A 24,249-nucleotide genomic window follows, 5' to 3' on the forward strand; every position below is an offset into this window, starting at 1 on the left:
ACAATCCCAGTACACTTCCTTATCCATCCATCCACCATCTGCTGAAATTCTACTCCAGTCTGCCACGAAATAGCCCCACCAACGATTCTTCTTATTCCCAACAGACGCAAAACAATTAAACGTATCCTTCTCTAATTTTCACCTTTAGCTGTTAATTAAAGTAAGTAAAGTAATCGCCTATTTTTTTCAGGCGGGGCTTAACGTCCAGCTACCAATTAGGTGTCGTGGACGGAGGCGACTAGCAAACTGTTAATTATCTATCCCTACTCCTTGAAATTATATCCTTGTCCCGTCCTAAGCGTTTCCTAAGCTACGTAATGCAAACAAAATTCCATCTCGACTGCTCTTATTTCAGGCATTCAGATTTTTGGAGACTGTCCTTTAAAAAAAAGGATAGTCTTGTGCAGGGGTCCCCAAACTACGGCCCTCGGGCCACATGCGGCCCCCTTCCGGAAGGGGCATCTCTTTTACTAGGTGGCCAGTGAGAGGAGCACTATATGTGCGACAGTGCCGTAAAGCGCTGCGTCGCTCATGTACAGTACTACTTCCGATGACGCGGGATGAAAACAGTGTAAAATAACAGCAGAAGTAGGAAGAAAGGCAAAGCACTTTAAATAAACCGGACATTGGACCATCTCATTAGCCAAAAGCAGGTGGTTCATAATTCCCACAGAAATACTGGGGCATTTTGTTGATTTAAATTTACTTGTTCTTTATTTGAAATATTCTAGTTGTTCCCGTTTTGTTCTATAGTCTAATAGTTTGTTTTATAGTCCGGCCCTCCAACGGTCTGCGGGACAGTGAACTGGCCTCCTGGGTGAAAAGGTTGGAGAGCCCCTCTGCTCTTGATAATGAAGCTTAAGATTCTAATGTTTTGCTCCTGGAAATGCTGGTGTACCATTGGATGGACTCTCAGCACTCTTACCTTGCCTGCATTTCCCCAGTCAACAAAATCAAGTCCTTGTACCTAAAAGCCTTCACATATATAATTTTCACTAAATTTAATGCTTTCAATGAGAGAAATTGAAAGCGAATTGGCTTTTGTTAGTCGCTTCCGACTACGACACCTAAATGTTTTTAGGTGGGCTGTAAAGCCCGCTTGAAAAAATAGACATTTTTTTTACTTTCACTGAAACCAACATTAAAAAAATAAGGTGGGCATGATCTTAGATTACTTCGATTAAAAACAATCGAATACATAAGGAAATATGACGTCACGGTTTAAAGAGGGTAATTTGTGTGATGAAAAAAAAGAGGACTTTGCGTGAAGCGTGACCTTGATGAATAAAATTAAGGTTAAAGTACCACGATAATGTCGCTCCATCAGTGTTTGTTTTTAACTCTGAGGAAAACTTATTTTATAGCTAAGAATTTTCTGTAAAATGCGCATTTAAAAGCGTTTTTAAAAAAATGTATTACATGAAAGGAATAAAAAAAAAACTTGCATAAATGCACTCTCGGAGTAATTGCGCATTAAATTTTTTAAATTCATGCAAAATTTCACCTTAAAAAACGCGATATCCGGTTGCCAGCAAACCCTTCTCCAGTTCTGAGTGCCTCTCACGATTTCAGCTACCGTTTTTTTTTTTTTTATCGCCTTTTGTTTTTACTCTAATAAAAGTTAGGTTACCGCCCTCTTATGTTCCAACTTGCTCAGCCCACCACCTTCCACCACAAGACGCTGGGGGCAGTGATTATTTTAACGAGTATGTGTGTGACTGGGCTACAGGTCACGCTACCCTATCCACTGATTATAATTGTTCGGGGGAGGGTGACTGAAATATTGCTGTATTTTTTTTTTTCGCGTTTCCGTCCCCACCGCCTCCAATTCTTTTTGTTCACCCTGATACCGCCATATTCGGCGCCATTACCTGTCAGCCTTCAGTCACCTTTTGATTCCCGGAAGGGGGAAATCGTAAACTCTTGATTTTCATGGTGACGCATTATTTCCGTTTATATGTTCTTCGGGTTTCTCTTATTTCATCAGCGACCTATGCCACCAGCTAGAAGTATTCCGGATATCAATATTCTACCGCCAACAGCTAATACATCATTTCATAGTAATATTTTCAAGATTTAATATTTCTTCACTTTAGCTTGAGTCATAGCACACAATTTAATTGCAGTTTTTCAGGCTACCTGCAACACTCTAACCAGCTTCAGTTTTTTCAAATAATCTGTTTCTATCATTAACTTCTCTCATAGATGTGCCACAGTTTTTAAATAGTGGAGAGGGGGGCACATTTTTATCTGGGAGGCACCTTTGAACAATTTTAATTTCTCGCCAATTATTTAAAACATTTATAATTGGTAATTATCCCCATATTTTTGTGGTAGACCTGTTGTATAATTGACAGAGTTTCCCTTCGTTTTCATTGTGTGTTTAGTAAAGTCCAGAATTGAGGAATGTTATATTTTGTAAGGTGGAAGTAAAATTTTTTGTTGCATCTTTGGAAGTGTATTGTGAAGATTTGTAGTGGACAAGGTGTAAGTATTGTTAGTCCATATTAACATTTGGAATTCGTATTTTTAAATCTAGTATTTACAAAAGACTATTTGCTTGCACAAAAAGTGTTGGATATTATATTTCCTTTTATTGGAAGGAGAGGGGCACCACATTTCAACATCACCGGTTAAAATGTGCCGCCCTACCGACCTGCAAATTTGTGATTTTTTTTTTTTTTTGTTTAATCGCAGAGAAGGGGAAAGTGGGTCCGAACCTTACTACATTAAGAAGCGCATCAAACCCGAATATTTTGTTCAAACTTCCCTAAACCCATCACCACTTCGGGAGTACAACATCCCGAACTGAGTCATTCTCAGAACCTTTGAACTAGATTTCAGTGGTTTAAAAGAGAAAGTAATGTAGTAGTCGAGAGAGAAATAACTGATAGAACGTAGATTCAGAGTGAAGTAATATCATTTCTTTCTATTTTATATTGTGTTCAAAGCTACCCCCACTAGTGGGGCAGATTGACACACAATATTTTTAAATTAAAAAAAATATAGATATGTATTTAAAGTACCAACTGTTTATTGATATAGATCTGTTAATAAGAAGACTTAAAAGTTGTAGAAAACAAAATAAAAAGGTTCAATAATACAGATTCTGTGCGCACTCTGTGTTACAGAAAAATGTAAATTCTGTTCAAATGTGCCCTCCTCTCCCCTACTTTGTTAATTATTTCATTGGGGACAACTTTTCAATAAAAGAATTCATTTATAATTTTTCAATCAAATGATCAATGACCCAATAGTTTAAAAAACTATAAGGAAAAATTAATTTTCTTTTAATTCTATTAAAGATAGAAGTAAATCGATACCAAGTAGTCGGGAAAATAGTCCTTTAAAAGCTTTTTAAATCAGGAAAAAAATAAGAACCGTTTACAGACTTACAGATAAATAAATTTTCTTAATATCTATCTGACTTCTAAATACCTTGTAGTGGTCAGAGAACACCAAAACAGCTGTTTTTTTCTACTAAGATATTGGTGTAAACAAGACTAAGTATAAAATTAGGCAACCCGCGCTACCTATGAGCGAACTGGAGAACTACATTGAGTACTCTGTTTTTTTTCTCTACATTTATATCTTTTTTTTTTTTTAAAAGAGAAATTAAATTATATAACATTTAATGGAATCATACAAATGAAAATTATTTTTTAACAATAAATTTAAACTTTGGTTTCCTTCATAAGAAGTAATTATAAGAGAGAGCGAATATTTCTAAGAATTGTTCATTGTTTTTGGTGACTGTTTCAGTTTTTTTTATGCACTAGTACAAGATTTTTGCAAATCGTTTTCTAGTCTTATATTTATTGTACATTAAGATGATAAAAATTATTTAATAATGATATTTACTGTCTATCTGTGTGAACAGTGTAAGTTAAAAGTGTAAAATCACAAAATAATCAATTTTATTTTATTCTTTTTGGTACCATTTACCATTTTTTTAAAAAACATTTCTGGTGCAAACTTGAAAATAAATAAAAAAAAAAATATATCACACAATTGCTACACATTCTTACTCGAGCGAAAATGACTCTCCTAAAGCCACATCTAATTTAAACTCGCCGAGATTTCCTCGCGTACAACACAACGCTGATTTCACACCACCTGTATACACTGAACTTTGTCAACTTGATTCAACTTTCGTCTTCAAGTTTCAAACTTTATACAAGTAAGCAAACTTTTAGTTTGGAAAACTGTTTCGATTTCACTAACTTCAAATGGAAATCCTTTGTCTTTCCAATTAGTCCTGTACACTGTACTTGTGTTTTCCTATATCCCCACTCACTGTAATTTGAGTAATAATGTTTGTTTTTAATTTTTCTTTTTCAAAAAAAACCTATCGTCTTTACCTATTTGGAATTTTTTTTTTTGTAACAATTCGTTCTAAGTAAATCTTAGCATAATTTGATCAGAAAGAGGGAAATATTTGGGCAAGTTCATGGGAGTAAGTAATTCATACGCTTCCTTCCATTATACAGGATCAAGGTGGCACATGAACAATCTGGTTTTAAAATATAAAATCACTTGCAGATATGGGCGAAAACTGTGGTTACATCTCCAAAATGGACCATGGGCGTCTCCAAGCTAGGATCAGGGGCAGCTTAAATTCTATGAAAGCTTGGCGAACAGAAGCTAAAATAGAACATTGTACACGAGCATCTGTTTAGAAAATAATTGATAATATTTAAATTAAAAAATAAAGTACAAAGTTTTGTTCAAAAAAGCAATTTTTTGAATCACTGTTTTGATAAAGAAATTGAATTTAGCGAACTATGGATAATTATTTGCGAAGTCTTTTCTCTTTTTCTTTACATTGTTTTTACAAATGCTGCTCCGCTAACGGAACCAGTAACCAACAATTTAATCTGATTCACAATTGACAGCGTAGGAGAAATCACCTAGTGGCGATAGTCTATAATCTTTCATTTTATGAGATCATCTGAGTTCACTATCGTCTCAGTTCGTTGAAGGAGATTCAAGCTAGGACTGGATGATGAGGAAAGTTGATAGATTAAAGGATTATAACAGGAAAAAGGAACGTGCGATTACAAGTTCGGTTAAGCTCATTGATTTAATGGGATCGAGAAAATCGGAATGGATTCGTCATGTTGGGATGGTAAAAAGGAACAACAGTTAATACGGAAGAGTATTTTTGATTGAAGTGATTGGAGTTGGTGGACATTGAGACGCTTACAAGAAATCTGTAACTCTGAGTCTCTAAAACCAAATGGTTTTTTTCGTAATTACTTAATTTAATGTTAGTTTCGAATGTTAGTTCGTCTAGTAGTCGCTGGGGTGAGGTAGTAACCTTTTTTTTTACACTTCATTAGGGTTTAGTTTTGTATGTGGGTTCCACGTCAAGTGTTTCACTTTGTAGAGTCCCAGAAACTTTACCATAGCAACGCATGACAGTAAGGCCATGTTTATAAGAACAGGAGGGACAGTTGGCAAGTTTTAGTGTGACGCAGATAATATAACATAGGTTCAAGAAAGTGAATATTATGTTCTAGATCAAAGTTTGGTGAAACATCAGTCCACCAGAAATACAATTGTCCAGAAAGTCCTTTTTCCCAGCATCTATAACACATTCTGGAGATACATCAAAGGTTCTCATTGAAAACTAGGCATAACTTTTACTGATTTTTGATATTTTGACAGAGAACAAATTTTATGGAAGCTGTATTCTTTCTAACAAACAGACATCATTTTATATTTCTTTAACATTGGAACTTTAAGAGTTTCTTGTTCTTTAAGGTTGATGGCTGGCTATTTAAATACATAATCTGTGGTAATCGTGGTATTTTATTTATTTATAAAAGTAAAGTAATCGCCTATTTTTTCAGGCGGGGCTTAAGGTCCAACTACCAATTAGGTGTCGTGGACGGAGGAGACTAGCAAACATAGTTTACTGTAAATTTCTTTTATTAACCATTAAATAAAATCCAAGGCCTAAGACCGGGAATCGAACCCAGTACCACAATACATATTAGCTTCGCAGGTCTCGCCTCTAACCGCTCGGCTATCGTGGCGCCCCATTTATTTATACTTATGTAGGTGTTTTATTTACTTTCATTTTCAAATTTAATTTGTTAAGTATAATTATTATTAATGTAGAAATTATCGAAGCGTTACATTGGATTTCATACAGTAATGGAGGTCAATTATTTAAATAGATAATATTAGGTACTGGAGGAATAATTATTATTTAATTGTAATTGTGCAAATAACGTAAAATCTATGTATGGATAAATTCTAGTCGCCCTAATGTTATAATTTTATTACAATATTCCAAATTGAATTTAATTTATTATACTGATTTAGTAAATTTATGATTTATGAATTTAATGGATTGATGTCTAGCAGCTATTTCTACAGTTAATTTTTCTGATGTGTGTTTTATTGAGATTAGGACGTCAGCAACAAAGACGCATGATCGGACCTAAATCTAAACAAAATACTTTACTTAAAACCATCTGGACATACGGATTAGAGCTTTGGGACTGAACTAAACTCTCCCAATGTAATCCGATCAAATCACTTTCATTACAAAAAATTCCTTTGCCGTATTGTTTAATGCTATTATGTCTCTCTACCACACGCTTCACAATGAACTAAATATTCCCCATTGTTCCAGCAAATGTATCAATTTCCACAGAAGCTTATTCTGCCATCCTAATTCAACAGAGTTCTGAACTCTTTCCTCAGTAATGCATCCTGATAATCCACCACAAACAGTCTAAACTAACATTGATTTCTTGATTCCCTTATCCTAGACAATTCCAATCTATCGCTAAAATTCCCGAAAGTGTCAACACTGGCTGTTATCCCCTCTATCTGGATGCGCAATGCATCGGCTATGCTGGGCAGTTTTTTTTATTGCTTAATGCAATTGTAGATAACTCACTATCAACGCTTTGTATTTATGTATTATACAGGTAGCAATAAATAATTAATAAAAATGAAAAAAAGTGTATTGAAAATTATGTGCCCAGTTTCTTTAAAGATATCCATTTTTTTAATTTTTGGTGTGAAATGGAAACTTAATTTTATTAATTAATAGGCTTCTTCAATTTTTCTTTTTTTTTAAACTAGGTACTTTTAATAGATCGAATCTCAATAGTAATGCCTATTTTTTCAGGCAGGCTTTACGTCCAACTATCAAATTAGGTGTCGTGGACGGAGGCGACTAGCAAACATACTTTACTGTACATTTTTTTTATTAACCATTAAATAAAATCCAAGGCCTAGACCGGGGGAATCGAACCCACTAAACCAACAATACATCTTAGCATTGCGGGTCTAGTCTCTTAACCGCTTGGCTACCGTGGCGCCTGAACGAATCTCAATATTTTAAAAAAGAACGTTTAACGCAATGATTGTAAACAATTTTATTTATTTTTAAATGATCATATAAATGGGCAGTACCCTAATTCAGACCCGCCATGAAAAAAAAAAAAAATAGGCGATAACTTTACTCAAATTAAATTTCAATTTAATGGAATATTACTTTACATCATTTACAATTTATGGAATCATTTAGTTAATTAATACTAATTAAACTACCTGGAATTACCTGGGGATTTCAAAGGTAGAGAAATATTAAATTTATGACGAAAGTTTAGTTTGCGTTCCTTTAGACATTAATTATAATTAAGTAATTTATGCATCTGTCGTAAATGCAGCAATATCTCCCAAATATTATCATAAAGTACAATTTCAATTTAACAGAAACTTGGCCAACTACCAATTAGGTGTCGTCGACGGAGGCGACTAGCAAAAATACTTTACTATAAAGTTCTTTTATTGACCATTAAATAAAATCTAAGGCCTAAGACTGGGAATCGAACCCAGTATCACAATACATATTAGCTTCGCAGGTGTCGCCTCTAACCGCTCGGCTATCGTGGTGCCCAAAAAAATTACAAATTTGTATCCATTTGTATGGGTAAGCATTAAGAAATATTAAGTTGTAGTAAATAATTCCGAGTTTATGTCCAAATAGTGCCCAGGATGTTAAACGATGTAAGAAACATTAAGGTGAGCCCCTCAAAAAACAAAAGCAAACAAAAATCCAAATGACTTAGTCCGTGAAAACAGCTGATAAATTTAGATGGTCCCAGATGATACATTTTTCAGAAATAAATGTTCGGTTTTATTATAACTTTTACCCACAATTTACCACAAGAAAATAAGGGATTTTTTTTTTTTTTTTTTTTGTACCACACCTGTGTTTAAGCTCAGCTGAACAGCTGTTTATAAATTAGAGCCTTTACTGAAAAGCAGCTGATTTTATTAAAGCTTTGATTAATGATAATTCATTAATAAATACGAGTATTTATTAAGTAAAAGTTCCTGACGTAAGCTTCTTATTTCAAAATTATTTTCATCAAGTTAATGTTAAAATCTATATAAAGCACATTAATGATAAGCCGCCAGCTTTAACCAGTCATTTTTACGCTACAATAAATCATTGTAGGCCATTATATCATTAAATCAATCTTCTATTTATAATAGAATGTAGTAAGACCACTCACACGACAATCAATTACTACTTATACCCAAAATTCTGCTGATTCCTGAACATTTAAGTATTAGTTAAACATTACCAACATTAAACCGGAAATCAAACTGAGCTGTTACCATACAGGGCAGCCAACGGAACTATTCTAATAAGAATTTTTAAAGAAAATTATATAAGGAGTGCGTGTATATAAAGTTACAGCCTAGGATAAACTTGATATCGTAGAACCATAGTTCCGCATTTTGGAAAATAATGGACAATGGAACACAATCTCCTGGGTACCTGAATCCCATTCCTGACATTGAGATACCCAATGATCAAAAGAATATTTGACAAACGATTAGAACTAATTCTTACAAACAAGAAAATACTATACTCCGTCTTATTTACTCCTTAAATAGACTTATGAATTGAATAGGTAAACGAGTATTACAACTGACCATATTCTCGCCTAGATAACACGAATAGGACCAGAGATAAAACAATCCAAAATTTGATGGAAATGTAAAGATTCCAAACTTTATCACCTGATTTCTCCTTTATAAATAGAGATAGAAAACTGTAACTATGCATGATTGTAGAGGAAAAACAGTGCTATAATTGTACCTAGTTTCGCAGGATTTACTTTCTTCAGAGAGGAGATACAGCAATCCAAAATTTGATGGAATTGTAAAGATTCCAAAATTTATCACCTTGTTTCTCCTTTATAAATAGAGATAGATAGCTGTAACTATGCATGATTGTAGAGGAAAAAGAGTACTATAATTGTACCTAGTTTCGCAGGATTTACCCTCTTCAGAGAGGAGATACAGCAATCCAAAATTTGATGGAATTGTAAAGATCCCCAACTTTATCACCTTATATCTTCTTTATAAATACAGATAGAAAGCTGCAATTGTTTACAATTGAAGAGGAAAAACAGTACTATAATTGTACAAAGTTTCGCAGGATTTACCTTCTTCAGGGAGGAGATACAGCAATTCAAAATTTGAAGGAAATGTAAAGATTCCAAAATTTATCACCTTATATCTCCTTTATAAATACAGATAGAAAGCTGCCATTATGCATGATTGTAGAGGAAAAACAGTACTATAATTGTACAAAGTTTCGCAGGATTTACCTTCTTCAGGGAGGAGATACAGCAATTCAAAATTTGAAGGAAATGTAAAGATCCCCAACTTTATCACCTTATATCTTTTTTATAAATACAGATAGAAAGCTGCAATTATGCACAATTGTAGAGGAAAAACAGTACTATAATTGTACCTAGATTCGCAGGATTTACCCTATTCAGAGAGGGGATACAGCAATTCGAAATTTGAAGGAAATGTAAAGATTCCAAATTTTATCAACGGGTTTCTCCTTTATAAATAAAGATAGAAAGCTGCCATTATGCATGATTGTAGAGGAAAAACAGTACTATAAATGTACCTAGTTTCGCGGGATTTACCCATTTCTGAGAGGAGATACAGAAATTCAAAATTTGCAGGAAATGTAAAGATCCCCAACTTTATCACCATATATCTTCTTTATAAATACAGATAGAAAGCTGCAATTATGCACAATTGTAGAGGAAAAACAGTACTATAATTGTACAAAGTTAGGCAGGATTTACCCTATTCAGAGAGGAGATAAAGCAATTCGAAATTTGAAGGAAATGTAAAGATCCCCAAATTTATCACCGGGTTTCTCCTTTATAAATAAAGATAGAAAGCTGCCATTATGCATGATTGTAGAGGAAAAACAGTACTATAATTGTACCTAGTTTCGCGGAATTTACCCTCTTTGGAAAGGAGATACAGCGATTCAAAATTTGAAGGAAATGTAAAGATCCCCAACTTTATCACCTTATATCTTCCTTATAAATGCAGATAGAAAGCTGCAATTATTTGCAATTGTAGAGGAAAAACAGTACTATAATTGTACAAAGTTTCGCAGGATTTACCCTTTTCAGGGAGGAGATACAGCAATTTGAAATTTGAAGGAAATGTAAAGATTCCAAACATTATCACCATATATCTTCTTTATAAATACAGATAGAAAGCTGCAATTATGCACAATTGTAGAGGAAAAACAGTACTATAATTGTACAAAGTTAGGCAGGATTTACCCTATTCAGAGAGGAGATACAGCAAATTGAAATTTGAAGGAAATGTAAAGATCCCCAACTTTATCACCGGGTTTCTCCTTTATAAATAAAGATAGAAAGCTGCCATTATGCATGATTGTAGAGGAAAAACAGTACTATAATTGTACCTAGTTTCGCAGGATTTACCTTATTGAGAGAGGAGATACAGCAATTCAAAATTTGAAGGAAATGTAAAGATCCCCAACTTTATCACCTTATATCTTCTTTATAAATGCAGATAGAAAGCTGCAATTATTTACAATTGTAGAGGAAAAACAGTACTATAATTGTACAATGTTTCGCAGGATTTAGCCTTTTCAGGGAGGAGATACAGCAACTTGAAATTTGAAGGAAATGTAAAGATTCCAAACTTTATCACCTTTTTTCTCCCTTATAAATAGAGATAGAAAGCTGTAACTATGCAAAATTGTAGAGGAAAAACAGTACTATAATTGTACAAAGTTTCGCAGGATTTACCTTATTGAGAGAGGAGATACAGCAATTCAAAATTTGAAGGAAATGTAAAGATCCCCAACTTTATCACATTATATCTTCTTCATAAATACAGATAGAAAGCTGCAATTATGCCCAATTGTAGAAGAAAAACAGCACTATAATTGTACAAAGTTTCGCAGGATTTACCTTCTTCAGGGAGGAGATACAGCAATTCAAAATTTGAAGGAAATGTAAAGATCCCCAACTTTATCACCTTATATCTTCTTTATAAATACAGATAGAAAGCTGCAATTATGCACAATTGTAGAGGAAAAACAGTACTATAATTGTACAAAGTTTCGCAGGATTTACCTTCTTCAGGGAGGAGATACAGCAATTCGAAATTTGAAGGAAATGTAAAGATTCCAAATTTTATCAACGGGTTTCTCCTTTATAAATAAAAATAGAAAGCTGCCATTATGCATGATTGTAGAGGAAAAACAGTACTATAATTGTACCTAGTTTCGCGGAATTTACCCTCTTTGGAAAGGAGATACAGCGATTCAAAATTTGAAGGAAATGTAAAGATCCCCAACTTTATCACCTTATATCTTCTTTATAAATGCAGATAGAAAGCTGCAATTATTTACAAATGTAGAGGAAGAACAGTACTATAATTGTACAATGTTTCGCAGGATTTACCCTTTTCAGGAAGGAGATACAGCAATTTGAAATTTGAAGGAAATGTAAAGATTCCAAACATTATTACTTTATATCTTGTTTATAAATACAAATAGAAAGCTGCAATTATGCACAATTGTAGAGGAAAAACAGTACTATAATTGTACAAAGTTTCGCAGGATTTACCCTTTTCTGAGAGGAGATACAGAAATTCAAAATTTGCAGGAAATGTAAAGATCCCCAAATTTATCACCATATATCTTCTTTATAAATACAGATAGAAAGCTGCAATTATGCACAATTGTAGAGGAAAAACAGTACTATAATTGTACAAAGTTTCGCAGGATTTACACTTTTCAGAGAGGAGATACAGCAATTCAAAATTTGAAGGAAATGTAAAGATCCCCAACTTTATCACCTTATATCTTTTTTATAAATACAGATAGAAAGCTGCAATTATGCACAATTGTAGAGGAAAAACAGTACTATAATTGTACAAAGTTTCGCAGGGTTTACCCTTTTCAGAGAGGAGATACAGCAATTCAAAATTTGCAGGAAATGTACAGATCCCCAAATTTATCACCATATATCTTCTTTATAAATACAGATAGAAAGCTGCCATTATGCATGATTGTACTTAAATTGTAGCTAGTATCGCGGGATTTGCCCTTTTCAGAGAGCAGATACAGCGATTCGAAATTTGAAGGAAATGTAAAGATTCCAAATTTTATCAACGGGTTTCTCCTTTATAAATAAAGATAGAAAGCTGCCATTATGCATGATTGTAGAGGAAAAACAGTACTATAAATGTACCTAGTTTCGCGGGATTTACCCATTTCTGAGAGGAGATACAGAAATTCAAAATTTGCAGGAAATGTAAAGATCCCCAACTTTATCACCATATATCTTCTTTATAAATACAGATAGAAAGCTGCAATTATGCACAATTGTAGAGGAAAAACAGTACTATAATTGTACAAAGTTAGGCAGGATTTACCCTATTCAGAGAGGAGATACAGCAAATCGAAATTTGAAGGAAATGTAAAGATCCCCAACTTTATCACCGGGTTTCTCCTTTATAAATAAAGATAGAAAGCTGCCATTATGCATGATTGTAGAGGAAAAACAGTACTATAATTGTACCTAGTTTCGCAGGATTTACCTTATTGAGAGAGGAGATACAGCAATTCAAAATTTGAAGGAAATGTAAAGATCCCCAACTTTATCACCTTATATCTTCTTTATAAATGCAGATAGAAAGCTGCAATTATTTACAATTGTAGAGGAAAAACAGTACTATAATTGTACAATGTTTCGCAGGATTTAGCCTTTTCAGGGAGGAGATACAGCAACTTGAAATTTGAAGGAAATGTAAAGATTCCAAACTTTATCACCTTTTTTCTCCCTTATAAATAGAGATAGAAAGCTGTAACTATGCAAAATTGTAGAGGAAAAACAGTACTATAATTGTACAAAGTTTCGCAGGATTTACCTTATTGAGAGAGGAGATACAGCAATTCAAAATTTGAAGGAAATGTAAAGATCCCCAACTTTATCACATTATATCTTCTTCATAAATACAGATAGAAAGCTGCAATTATGCCCAATTGTAGAAGAAAAACAGCACTATAATTGTACAAAGTTTCGCAGGATTTACCTTCTTCAGGGAGGAGATACAGCAATTCAAAATTTGAAGGAAATGTAAAGATCCCCAACTTTATCACCTTATATCTTCTTTATAAATAGAGATAGAAAGCTGCAATTATGCACAATTGTAGAGGAAAAACAGTACTATAATTGTACAAAGTTTCGCAGGATTTACCTTCTTCAGGGAGGAGATACAGCAATTCGAAATTTGAAGGAAATGTAAAGATTCCAAATTTTATCAACGGGTTTCTCCTTTATAAATAAAAATAGAAAGCTGCCATTATGCATGATTGTAGAGGAAAAACAGTACTATAATTGTACCTAGTTTCGCGGAATTCACCCTCTTTGGAAAGGAGATACAGCGATTCAAAATTTGAAGGAAATGTAAAGATCCCCAACTTTATCACCTTATATCTTCTTTATAAATGCAGATAGAAAGCTGCAATTATTTACAATTGTAGAGGAAGAACAGTACTATAATTGTACAATGTTTCGCAGGATTTACCCTTTTCAGGAAGGAGATACAGCAATTTGAAATTTGAAGGAAATGTAAAGATTCCAAACATTATTACTTTATATCTTGTTTATAAATACAGATAGAAAGCTGCAATTATGCACAATTGTAGAGGAAAAACAGTACTATAATTGTACAAAGTTTCGCAGGATTTACCCTTTTCTGAGAGGAGATACAGAAATTCAAAATTTGCAGGAAATGTAAAGATCCCCAAATTTATCACCATATATCTTCTTTATAAATACAGATAGAAAGCTGCAATTATTTGCAATTGTAGAGGAAAAACAGTACTATAATTGTACAAAGTTTCGCAGGATTTACCCTTTTCAGAGAGGAGATACAGCAATTCAAAATTTGAAGGAAATGTAAAGATCCCCAACTTTATCACCTTATATCTTTTTTATAAATACAGATAGAAAGCTGCAATTATGCACAATTGTAGAGGAAAAACAGTACTATAATTGTACAAAGTTTCGCAGGGTTTACCCTTTTCAGAGAGGAGATACAGCAATTCAAAATTTGCAGGAAATGTACAGATCCCCAAATTTATCACCATATATCTTCTTTATAAATACAGATAGAAAGCTGCCATTATGCATGATTGTACTATAATTGTAGCTAGTATCGCGGGATTTGCCCTTTTCAGAGAGCAGATACAGCGATTCGAAATTTGAAGGAAATGTAAAGATTCCAAATTTTATCAACGGGTTTCTCCTTTATAAATAAAGATAGAAAGCTGCCATTATGCTTGATTGTAGAGGAAAAACAGTACTATAATTGTACCTAGTTTCGCGGGATTTACCCTTTTCTGAGAGGAGATACAGAAATTCAAAATTTGCAGGAAATGTAAAGATCCCCAACTTTATCACCATATATCTTCTTTATAAATACAGATAGAAAGCTGCAATTATGCCCAATTGTAGAAGAAAAACAGCACTATAATTGTACAAAGTTTCGCAGGATTTACCTTCTTCAGGGAGGAGATACAGCAATTCAAAATTTGAAGGAAATGTAAAGATCCCCAACTTTATCACCTTATATCTTCTTTATAAATACAGATAGAAAGCTGCAATTATGCACAATTGTAGAGGAAAAACAGTACTATAATTGTACAAAGTTTCGCAGGATTTACCTTCTTCAGGGAGGAGATACAGCAATTCGAAATTTGAACGAAATGTAAAGATTCCAAATTTTATCAACGGGTTTCTCCTTTATAAATAAAAATAGAAAGCTGCCATTATGCATGATTGTAGAGGAAAAACAGTACTATAATTGTACCTAGTTTCGCGGAATTTACCCTCTTTGGAAAGGAGATACAGCGATTCAAAATTTGAAGGAAATGTAAAGATCCCCAACTTTGTCACCTTATATCTTCTTCATAAATGCAGATAGAAAGCTGCAATTATTTACAATTGTAGAGGAAGAACAGTACTATAATTGTACAATCTTTCGCAGGATTTACCCTTTTCAGGGAGGAGATACAGCAATTTGAAATTTGAAGGAAATGTAAAGATTCCAAACATTATTACTTTATATCTTGTTTATAAATACAGATAGGAAGCTGCAATTATGCACAATTGTAGAGGAAAAACAGTACTATAATTGTACAAAGTTTCGCAGGATTTACCCTTTTCTGAGAGGAGATACAGAAATTCAAAATTTGCAGGAAATGTAAAGATCCCCAAATTTATCACCATATATCTTCTTTATAAATACAGATAGAAAGCTGCAATTATGCACAATTGTCGAGGAAAAACAGTACTATAATTGTACAAAGTTTCGCAGGATTTACCCTTTTCAGAGAGGAGATACAGCAATTCAAAATTTGAAGGAAATGTAAAGATTCCAAAATTTTTCACCTTATATCTCCTTTATAAATACAGATAGAAAGCTGCCATTATGCATGATTGTAGAGGAAAAACAGTACTATAACTGTACAAAGTTTCGCAGGATTTACCTTCTTCAGGGAGGAGATACAGCAATTCAAAATTTGAAGGAAATGTAAAGATCCCCAACTTTATCACCTTATATCTTCTTTATAAATACAGATAGAAAGCTGCAATTATACCCAATTGTAGAGGAAAAACAGTACTATAATTGTACAAAGTTTCGCAGGATTTACCTTCTTCAGGGAGGAGATACAGCAATTCAAAATTTGAAGGAAATGTAAAGATTCCAAATTTTATCAACGGGTTTCTCTTTTATGAATAAAGATAGAAAGCTGCCATTATGCATGATTGTAGAGGAAAAACAGTACTATAATTGTACCTAGTTTCGCGGGATTTACCCTTTTCTAAGAGGAGATACAGAAATTCAAAATTTGCAGGAAATGTAAAGATCCCCAACTTTATCACCATATATCTTCTTTATAAATACAGATAGAAAGCTGCAATTATGCACAATTGTAGAGGAAAAACAGTACTATAATTGTACAAAGATAGGCAGGATTTACCCTATTCAGAGAGGAGATACAGCAATTCGAAATTTGAAGGAAATGTAAAGATCCCCAAATTTATCAACGGGTTTCTCCTTTATAAATAAAGATAGAAAGCTGCCATTATGCATGATTGTAGAGGAAAAACAGTACTATAATTGTACCTAGTTTCGCGGAATTTACCCTCTTTGGAAAGGAGATACAGCGATTCAAAATTTGAAGGAAATGTAAAGATCCCCAACTTTATCACCTTATATCTTCTTAATAAATGCAGATAGAAAGCTGCAATTATTTACAATTGTAGAGGAAAAACAGTACTATAATTGTACAAAGTTTCGCAGGATTTACCCTTTTCAGGGAGGAGATACAGCAATTTGAAATTTGAAGGAAATGTAAAGATTCCAAACATTATCACCATATATCTTCTTTATAAATACAGATAAAAAGCTGCAATTATGCACAATTGTAGAGGAAAGACAGAACTATAATTGTACAAAGTTAGGCAGGATTTACCCTATTCAGAGAGGAGATACAGCAAATCGAAATTTGAAGGAAATGTAAAGATCCCCAACTTTATCACCGGGTTTCTCCTTTATAAATAAAGATAGAAAGCTGCCATTATGCATGATTGTAGAGGAAAAACAGTACTATAATTGTACAAAGTTTCGCGGAATTTACCCTTTTCAGGGAGGAGATACAGCAATTTGAAATTTGAAGGAAATGTAAAGATTCCAAACATTATCACCATATATCTTCTTTATAAATACAGATAAAAAGCTGCAATTATGCACAATTGTAGAGGAAAGACAGAACTATAATTGTACAAAGTTAGGCAGGATTTACCCTATTCAGAGAGGAGATACAGCAAATCGAAATTTGAAGGAAATGTAAAGATCCCCAACTTTATCACCGGGTTTCTCCTTTATAAATAAAGATAGAAAGCTGCCATTATGCATGATTGTAGAGGAAAAACAGTACTATAATTGTACCTAGTTTCGCGGAATTTCCCCACTTCGGAAAGGAGATACAGCAATTCAAAATTTGAAGGAAATGTAAAGATCCCCAAATTTATCACCTTATATCTTCTTTATAAATGCAGATAGAAAGCTGCAATTATTTACAATTGTAGAGGAAAAACAGTACTATAATTGTACAATGTTTCGCAGGATTTAGCCTTTTCAGGGAGGAGATACAGCAATTTGAAATTTGAAGGAAATGTAAAGATTCCAAACTTTATCACCTTTTTTCTCCTTTATAAATAGAGATAGAAAGCTGTAACTATGCAAAATTGTAGAGGAAAAACAGTACTATAATTGTACAAAGTTTCGCAGGATTTACCTTCTTCAGGGAGGAGATACAGCAATTCAAAATTTGAAGGAAATGTAAAGATCCCCAACTTTATCACCTTATATCTTCTTTATAAATACAGATAGAAAGCTGCAATTATACCCAATTGTAGAGGAAAAACAGTACTATAATTGTACAAAGTTTCGCAGGATTTACCTTCTTCAGGGAGGAGATACAGCAATTCAAAATTTGAAGGAAATGTAAAGATTCCAAATTTTATCAACGGGTTTCTCTTTTATGAATAAAGATAGAAAGCTGCCATTATGCATGATTGTAGAGGAAAAACAGTACTATAATTGTACCTAGTTTCGCGGGATTTACCCTTTTCTAAGAGGAGATACAGAAATTCAAAATTTGCAGGAAATGTAAAGATCCCCAACTTTATCACCATATATCTTCTTTATAAATACAGATAGAAAGCTGCAATTATGCACAATTGTAGAGGAAAAACAGTACTATAATTGTACAAAGATAGGCAGGATTTACCCTATTCAGAGAGGAGATACAGCAATTCGAAATTTGAAGGAAATGTAAAGATCCCCAAATTTATCAACGGGTTTCTCCTTTATAAATAAAGATAGAAAGCTGCCATTATGCATGATTGTAGAGGAAAAACAGTACTATAATTGTACCTAGTTTCGCGGAATTTACCCTCTTTGGAAAGGAGATACAGCGATTCAAAATTTGAAGGAAATGTAAAGATCCCCAACTTTATCACCTTATATCTTCTTAATAAATGCAGATAGAAAGCTGCAATTATTTACAATTGTAGAGGAAAAACAGTACTATAATTGTACAAAGTTTCGCAGGATTTACCCTTTTCAGGGAGGAGATACAGCAATTTGAAATTTGAAGGAAATGTAAAGATTCCAAACATTATCACCATATATCTTCTTTATAAATACAGATAAAAAGCTGCAATTATGCACAATTGTAGAGGAAAGACAGAACTATAATTGTACAAAGTTAGGCAGGATTTACCCTATTCAGAGAGGAGATACAGCAAATCGAAATTTGAAGGAAATGTAAAGATCCCCAACTTTATCACCGGGTTTCTCCTTTATAAATAAAGATAGAAAGCTGCCATTATGCATGATTGTAGAGGAAAAACAGTACTATAATTGTACAAAGTTTCGCGGAATTTACCCTTTTCAGGGAGGAGATACAGCAATTTGAAATTTGAAGGAAATGTAAAGATTCCAAACTTTATCACCGGGTTTCTGCTTTATAAATAAAGATAGAAAGCTGCTATTAGGCATGATTGTAGAGGAAAAGCAGTACTATAATTGTACTTAGTTTCGCAGGATTTACCCTATTCAGAGAGGAGATACAGCAATTCAAAATTTGAAGGAAATGTAAAGATCCCCAAATTTACCACCTTATATCTTCTTTATAAATACAGATAGAAAGCTGCAATTATGCACAATTGTAGAGGAAAAACAGCACTATAATTGTACAATGTTTCGCAGGATTTACCCTATTCAGAGAGGAGATACAGCAATTTGAAATTTGAAGGAAATGTAAAGATTCCAAACTTTATCACCTTTTTTCTCCTTTATAAATAGAGATAGAAAGCTTTAACTATGCATAATTGTAGAGGAAAAACAGTACTATAATTGTACAATGTTTCGCAGGATTTAGCCTTTTCAGGGAGGAGATACAGCAATTTGAAATTTGAAGGAAATGTAAAGATTCCAAACTTTATCACCTTTTTTCTCCTTTATAAATAGAGATAGAAAGCTGTAACTATGCAAAATTGTAGAGGAAAAACAGTACTATAATTGTACAAAGTTTCGCAGGATTTACCTTATTGAGAGAGGAGATACAGCAATTCAAAATTTGAAGGAAATGTAAAGATCCCCAACTTTATCACATTATATCTTCTTCATAAATACAGATAGAAAGCTGCAATTATGCCCAATTGTAGAAGAAAAACAGCACTATAATTGTACAAAGTTTCGCAGGATTTACCTTCTTCAGGGAGGAGATACAGCAATTCAAAATTTGAAGGAAATGTAAAGATCCCCAACTTTATCACCTTATATCTTCTTTATAAATACAGATAGAAAGCTGCAATTATGCACAATTGTAGAGGAAAAACAGTACTATAATTGTACAAAGTTTCGCAGGATTTACCTTCTTCAGGGAGGAGATACAGCAATTCGAAATTTGAAGCAAATGTAAAGATTCCAAATTTTATCAACGGGTTTCTCCTTTATAAATAAAAATAGAAAGCTGCCATTATGCATGATTGTAGAGGAAAAACAGTACTATAATTGTACCTAGTTTCGCGGAATTTCCCCACTTCGGAAAGGAGATACAGCAATTCAAAATTTGAAGGAAATGTAAAGATCCCCAAATTTATCACCTTATATCTTCTTTATAAATGCAGATAGAAAGCTGCAATTATTTACAATTGTAGAGGAAAAACAGTACTATAATTGTACAATGTTTCGCAGGATTTAGCCTTTTCAGGGAGGAGATACAGCAATTTGAAATTTGAAGGAAATGTAAAGATTCCAAACTTTATCACCTTTTTTCTCCTTTATAAATAGAGATAGAAAGCTGTAACTATGCAAAATTGTAGAGGAAAAACAGTACTATAATTGTACAAAGTTTCGCAGGATTTACCATATTGAGAGAGGAGATACAGCAATTCAAAATTTGAAGGAAATGTAAAGATCCCCAACTTTATCACATTATATCTTCTTCATAAATACAGATAGAAAGCTGCAATTATGCCCAATTGTAGAAGAAAAACAGCACTATAATTGTACAAAGTTTCGCAGGATTTACCTTCTTCAGGGAGGAGATACAGCAATTCAAAATTTGAAGGAAATGTAAAGATCCCCAACTTTATCACCTTATATCTTCTTTATAAATACAGATAGAAAGCTGCAATTATGCACAATTGTAGAGGAAAAACAGTACTATAATTGTACAAAGTTTCGCAGGATTTACTTTCTTCAGGGAGGAGATACAGCAATTCGAAATTTGAAGCAAATGTAAAGATTCCAAATTTTATCAACGGGTTTCTCCTTTATAAATAAAAATAGAAAGCTGCCATTATGCATGATTGTAGAGGAAAAACAGTACTATAATTGTACCTAGTTTCGCGGAATTTACCCTCTTTGGAAAGGAGATACAGCGATTCAAAATTTGAAGGAAATGTAAAGATCCCCAACTTTATTACCTTATATCTTCTTTATAAATGCAGATAGAAAGCTGCAATTATTTACAATTGTAGAGGAAGAACAGTACTATAATTGTACCTAGTTTCGCAGGATTTACCCTATTCAGAGAGGAGATACAGCAATTCGAAATTTGAAGGAAATGTAAAGATTCCAAACTTTATCACCGGGTTTCTGCTTTATAAATAAAGATAGAAAGCTGCTATTAGGCATGATTGTAGAGGAAAAGCAGTACTATAATTGTACTTAGTTTCGCAGGATTTACCCTATTCAGAGAGGAGATACAGCAATTCAAAATTTGAAGGAAATGTAAAGATCCCCAAATTTACCACCTTATATCTTCTTTATAAATACAGATAGAAAGCTGCAATTATGCACAATTGTAGAGGAAAAACAGCACTATAATTGTACAATGTTTCGCAGGATTTACCCTATTCAGAGAGGAGATACAGCAATTTGAAATTTGAAGGAAATGTAAAGATTCCAAACTTTATCACCTTTTTTCTCCTTTATAAATAGAGATAGAAAGCTTTAACTATGCATAATTGTAGAGGAAAAACAGTACTATAATTGTACAAAGTTTCGCAGGATTTACCTTATTCAGAGAGGAGATACAGGAATTCAAAATTTGAAGGAAATGTAAAGATCCCCAACTTTATCACATTATATCTTCTTTATAAATACAGATAGAAAGCTGCAATTATGCCCAATTGTAGAGGAAAAACAGCACTATAATTGTACAAAGTTTGGCAGGATTTACCCTATTCAAAGAGGAGATACAGCAATTTGAAATTTGAAGGAAATGTAAAGATCCCCAACTTTATCACCTTATATCTTCTTTATAAATAGAGATAGAAAGCTGCAATTATGCACAATTGTAGAGGAAGAACAGTACTATAATTGTACAAAGTTTCGCAGGATTTACCTTTTTCTGAGAGGAGATACAGCAATTCAAAATTTACAGGAAATGTAAAGATCCCCAACGTTATCACCATATATCTTCTTTATAAATACAGATAGAAAGCTGCCATTATGAATGATTGTACTATAATTGTAGCTAGTTTCGCGGGATTTGCCCTCTTCAGAGAGCAGATTCAGCGATTCAAAATTTGAAAAAAATGTAAAGATCCCCAACTTTATCACCTTATATCTCCTTTATAAATAGAGATAGTAAGCTGTAGCTATGCATAATTGTAGAGGAAAAACAGTACTAGAATTGTACAAAGTTTCGCAGGATTTACCTTATTCAGAGAGGAGATACAGCAATTCAAAATTTGAAGGAAATGTAAAGATCCCCAACTTTATCACATTATATCTTCTTTATAAATACAGATAGAAAGCTGCAATTATGCCCAATTGTAGAGGAAAAACAGCACTATAATTGTACAAAGTTTGGCAGGATTTACCCTATTCAAAGAGGAGATACAGCAATTTGAAATTTGAAGGAAATGTAAAGATCCCCAACTTTATCACCTTATATCTTCTTTATAAATAGAGATAGGAAGCTGCAATTATGCACAATTGTAGAGGAAGAACAGTACTATAATTGTACGAAGTTTCGCAGGATTTACTTTTTTCTGAGAGGAGATACAGCAATTCAAAATTTACAGGAAATGTAAAGATCCCCAACTTTATCAACATATATCTTCTTTATAAATACAGATAGAAAGCTGCTATTAGGCATGATTGTAGAGGAAAAACAGTACTATAATTGTACCTAGTTTCGCAGGATTTACCCTACTCATAGAGGAGATACAGCAATTCGAAATTTGTAGGAAATGTAAAGATTCCAAACTTTATCACCGGGTTTCTCCTTTATAAATAAAGATAGAAATCTGCTATTATGCTTGATTGTAGAGGAAAAACAGTACTATAATTGTACCTAGTTTCGCGGGATTTACCCTCTTCGGAAAGGAGATACAGCAATTCAAAATTTGAAGGAAATGTAAAGATTCCAAAATTTATCACCTTATATCTCCTTTATAAATACAGATAGAAAGCTGCCATTATGCATGATTGTAGAGGAATAACAGTACTATAATTGTACCTAGTTTCGCAGGATTTACCCTATTCAGAGAGGAGATACAGCAATTCGAAATTTGAAGGAAATGTAAAGATTCCAAACTTTATCACCTTTTTTCTCCTTTATAAATAGAGATAGAAAGCTGTAACTATGCAAAATTGTAGAAGAAAAACAGCACTATAACTGTACAAAGTTTCGCAAAATTAACCTTCTTCAGGGAGGAGATACAGCAATTCAAAATTTGCAGGAAATGTAAAGATCCCCAACTTTATCACCATATATCTTCTTCATAAATACAGATAGAAAGCTGCAATTATGCCCAATTGTAGAAGAAAAACAGCACTATAATTGTACAAAGTTTGGCAGGATTTACCCTATTCAGAGAGGAGATACAGCAATTTGAAATTTGAAGGAAATGTAAAGATCCCCAACTTTATCACTTTATATCTTCTTTATAAATAGAGATAGAAAGCTGCAATTATGCACAATTGTAGAGGAAATACAGTACTATAATTGTACAATGTTTCGCAGGATTTACCCTTTTCAGAGAGGAGATACAGCAATTCAAAATTTGCAGGAAATGTAAAGATCCCCAACTTTATCACCATATATCTTCTTTATAAATACAGATAGAAAGCTGCAATTATTTACAATTGTAAAGGAAAAACAGTACTATAATTGTACCTAGTTTCGCAGGATTTACCTTCTTCATTGAGGAGATACAGCAATTCAAAATTTGAAGGAAATGTAAAGATTCCAAAATTTATCACCTTATATCTCCTTTATAAATACAGATAGAAAGCTGCCATTATGCATGATTGTAGAGGAATAACAGTACTATAATTGTACCTAGTTTCGCAGGATTTACCCTATTCAGAGAGGAGATACAGCAATTCGAAATTTGAAGGAAATGTAAAGATTCCAAACTTTATCACCTTTTTTCTCCTTTATAAATAGAGATAGAAAGCTGTAACTATGCATAATTGTAGAGGAAAAACAGTACTATAATTGTACAAAGTTTCGCAGGATTTACCTTATTCAGAGAGGAGATACAGCAATTCAAAATTTGAAGGAAATGTAAAGATCCCCAACTTTATCACCTTATATATTCTTTATTAATAGAGATAGAAAGCTGCAATTATGCACAATTATAGAGGAAAAACAGTACTATAATTGTACAAAGTATCGCGGGATTTGCCCTTTTCAGAGAGCAGATACAGCGATTCAAAATTTGAAAAAAATGTAAAGATCCCCAACTTTATCACCTTATATCTCCTTTATAAATAGAGATAGTAAGCTGTAACTATGCATAATTG

General features: G+C 33.1%; 1 protein-coding gene across 6 annotated transcripts in view; it reads left to right on the forward strand.

Annotated features, from left to right (window-relative positions):
- LOC141450059 (band 7 protein AGAP004871) overlaps positions 1–24,249 on the forward strand; it is a 261,143-nt gene that overhangs the window by 17,803 nt on the left and 219,091 nt on the right. The window contains exon 1 of one of the 6 annotated variants that reach the window (XM_074120092.1): positions 1,618–2,060. The exons of the other annotated variants lie outside the window; for them this stretch is intronic. Coding sequence (XP_073976193.1) covers positions 1,958–2,060 — 103 coding nt within the window. The 5' untranslated portion in view covers positions 1,618–1,957. Of the gene's footprint in view, positions 1–1,617; positions 2,061–24,249 lie in introns of those variants that run through there. 6 annotated transcript variants of the gene reach the window in all.

This window comes from Rhodnius prolixus, unplaced genomic scaffold (genome assembly GCF_049639745.1).
Source record: "Rhodnius prolixus isolate KJV_2025 unplaced genomic scaffold, Rpr scaffold_2, whole genome shotgun sequence".
In the NCBI taxonomy this organism is placed as follows: domain Eukaryota; kingdom Metazoa; phylum Arthropoda; class Insecta; order Hemiptera; family Reduviidae; genus Rhodnius; species Rhodnius prolixus.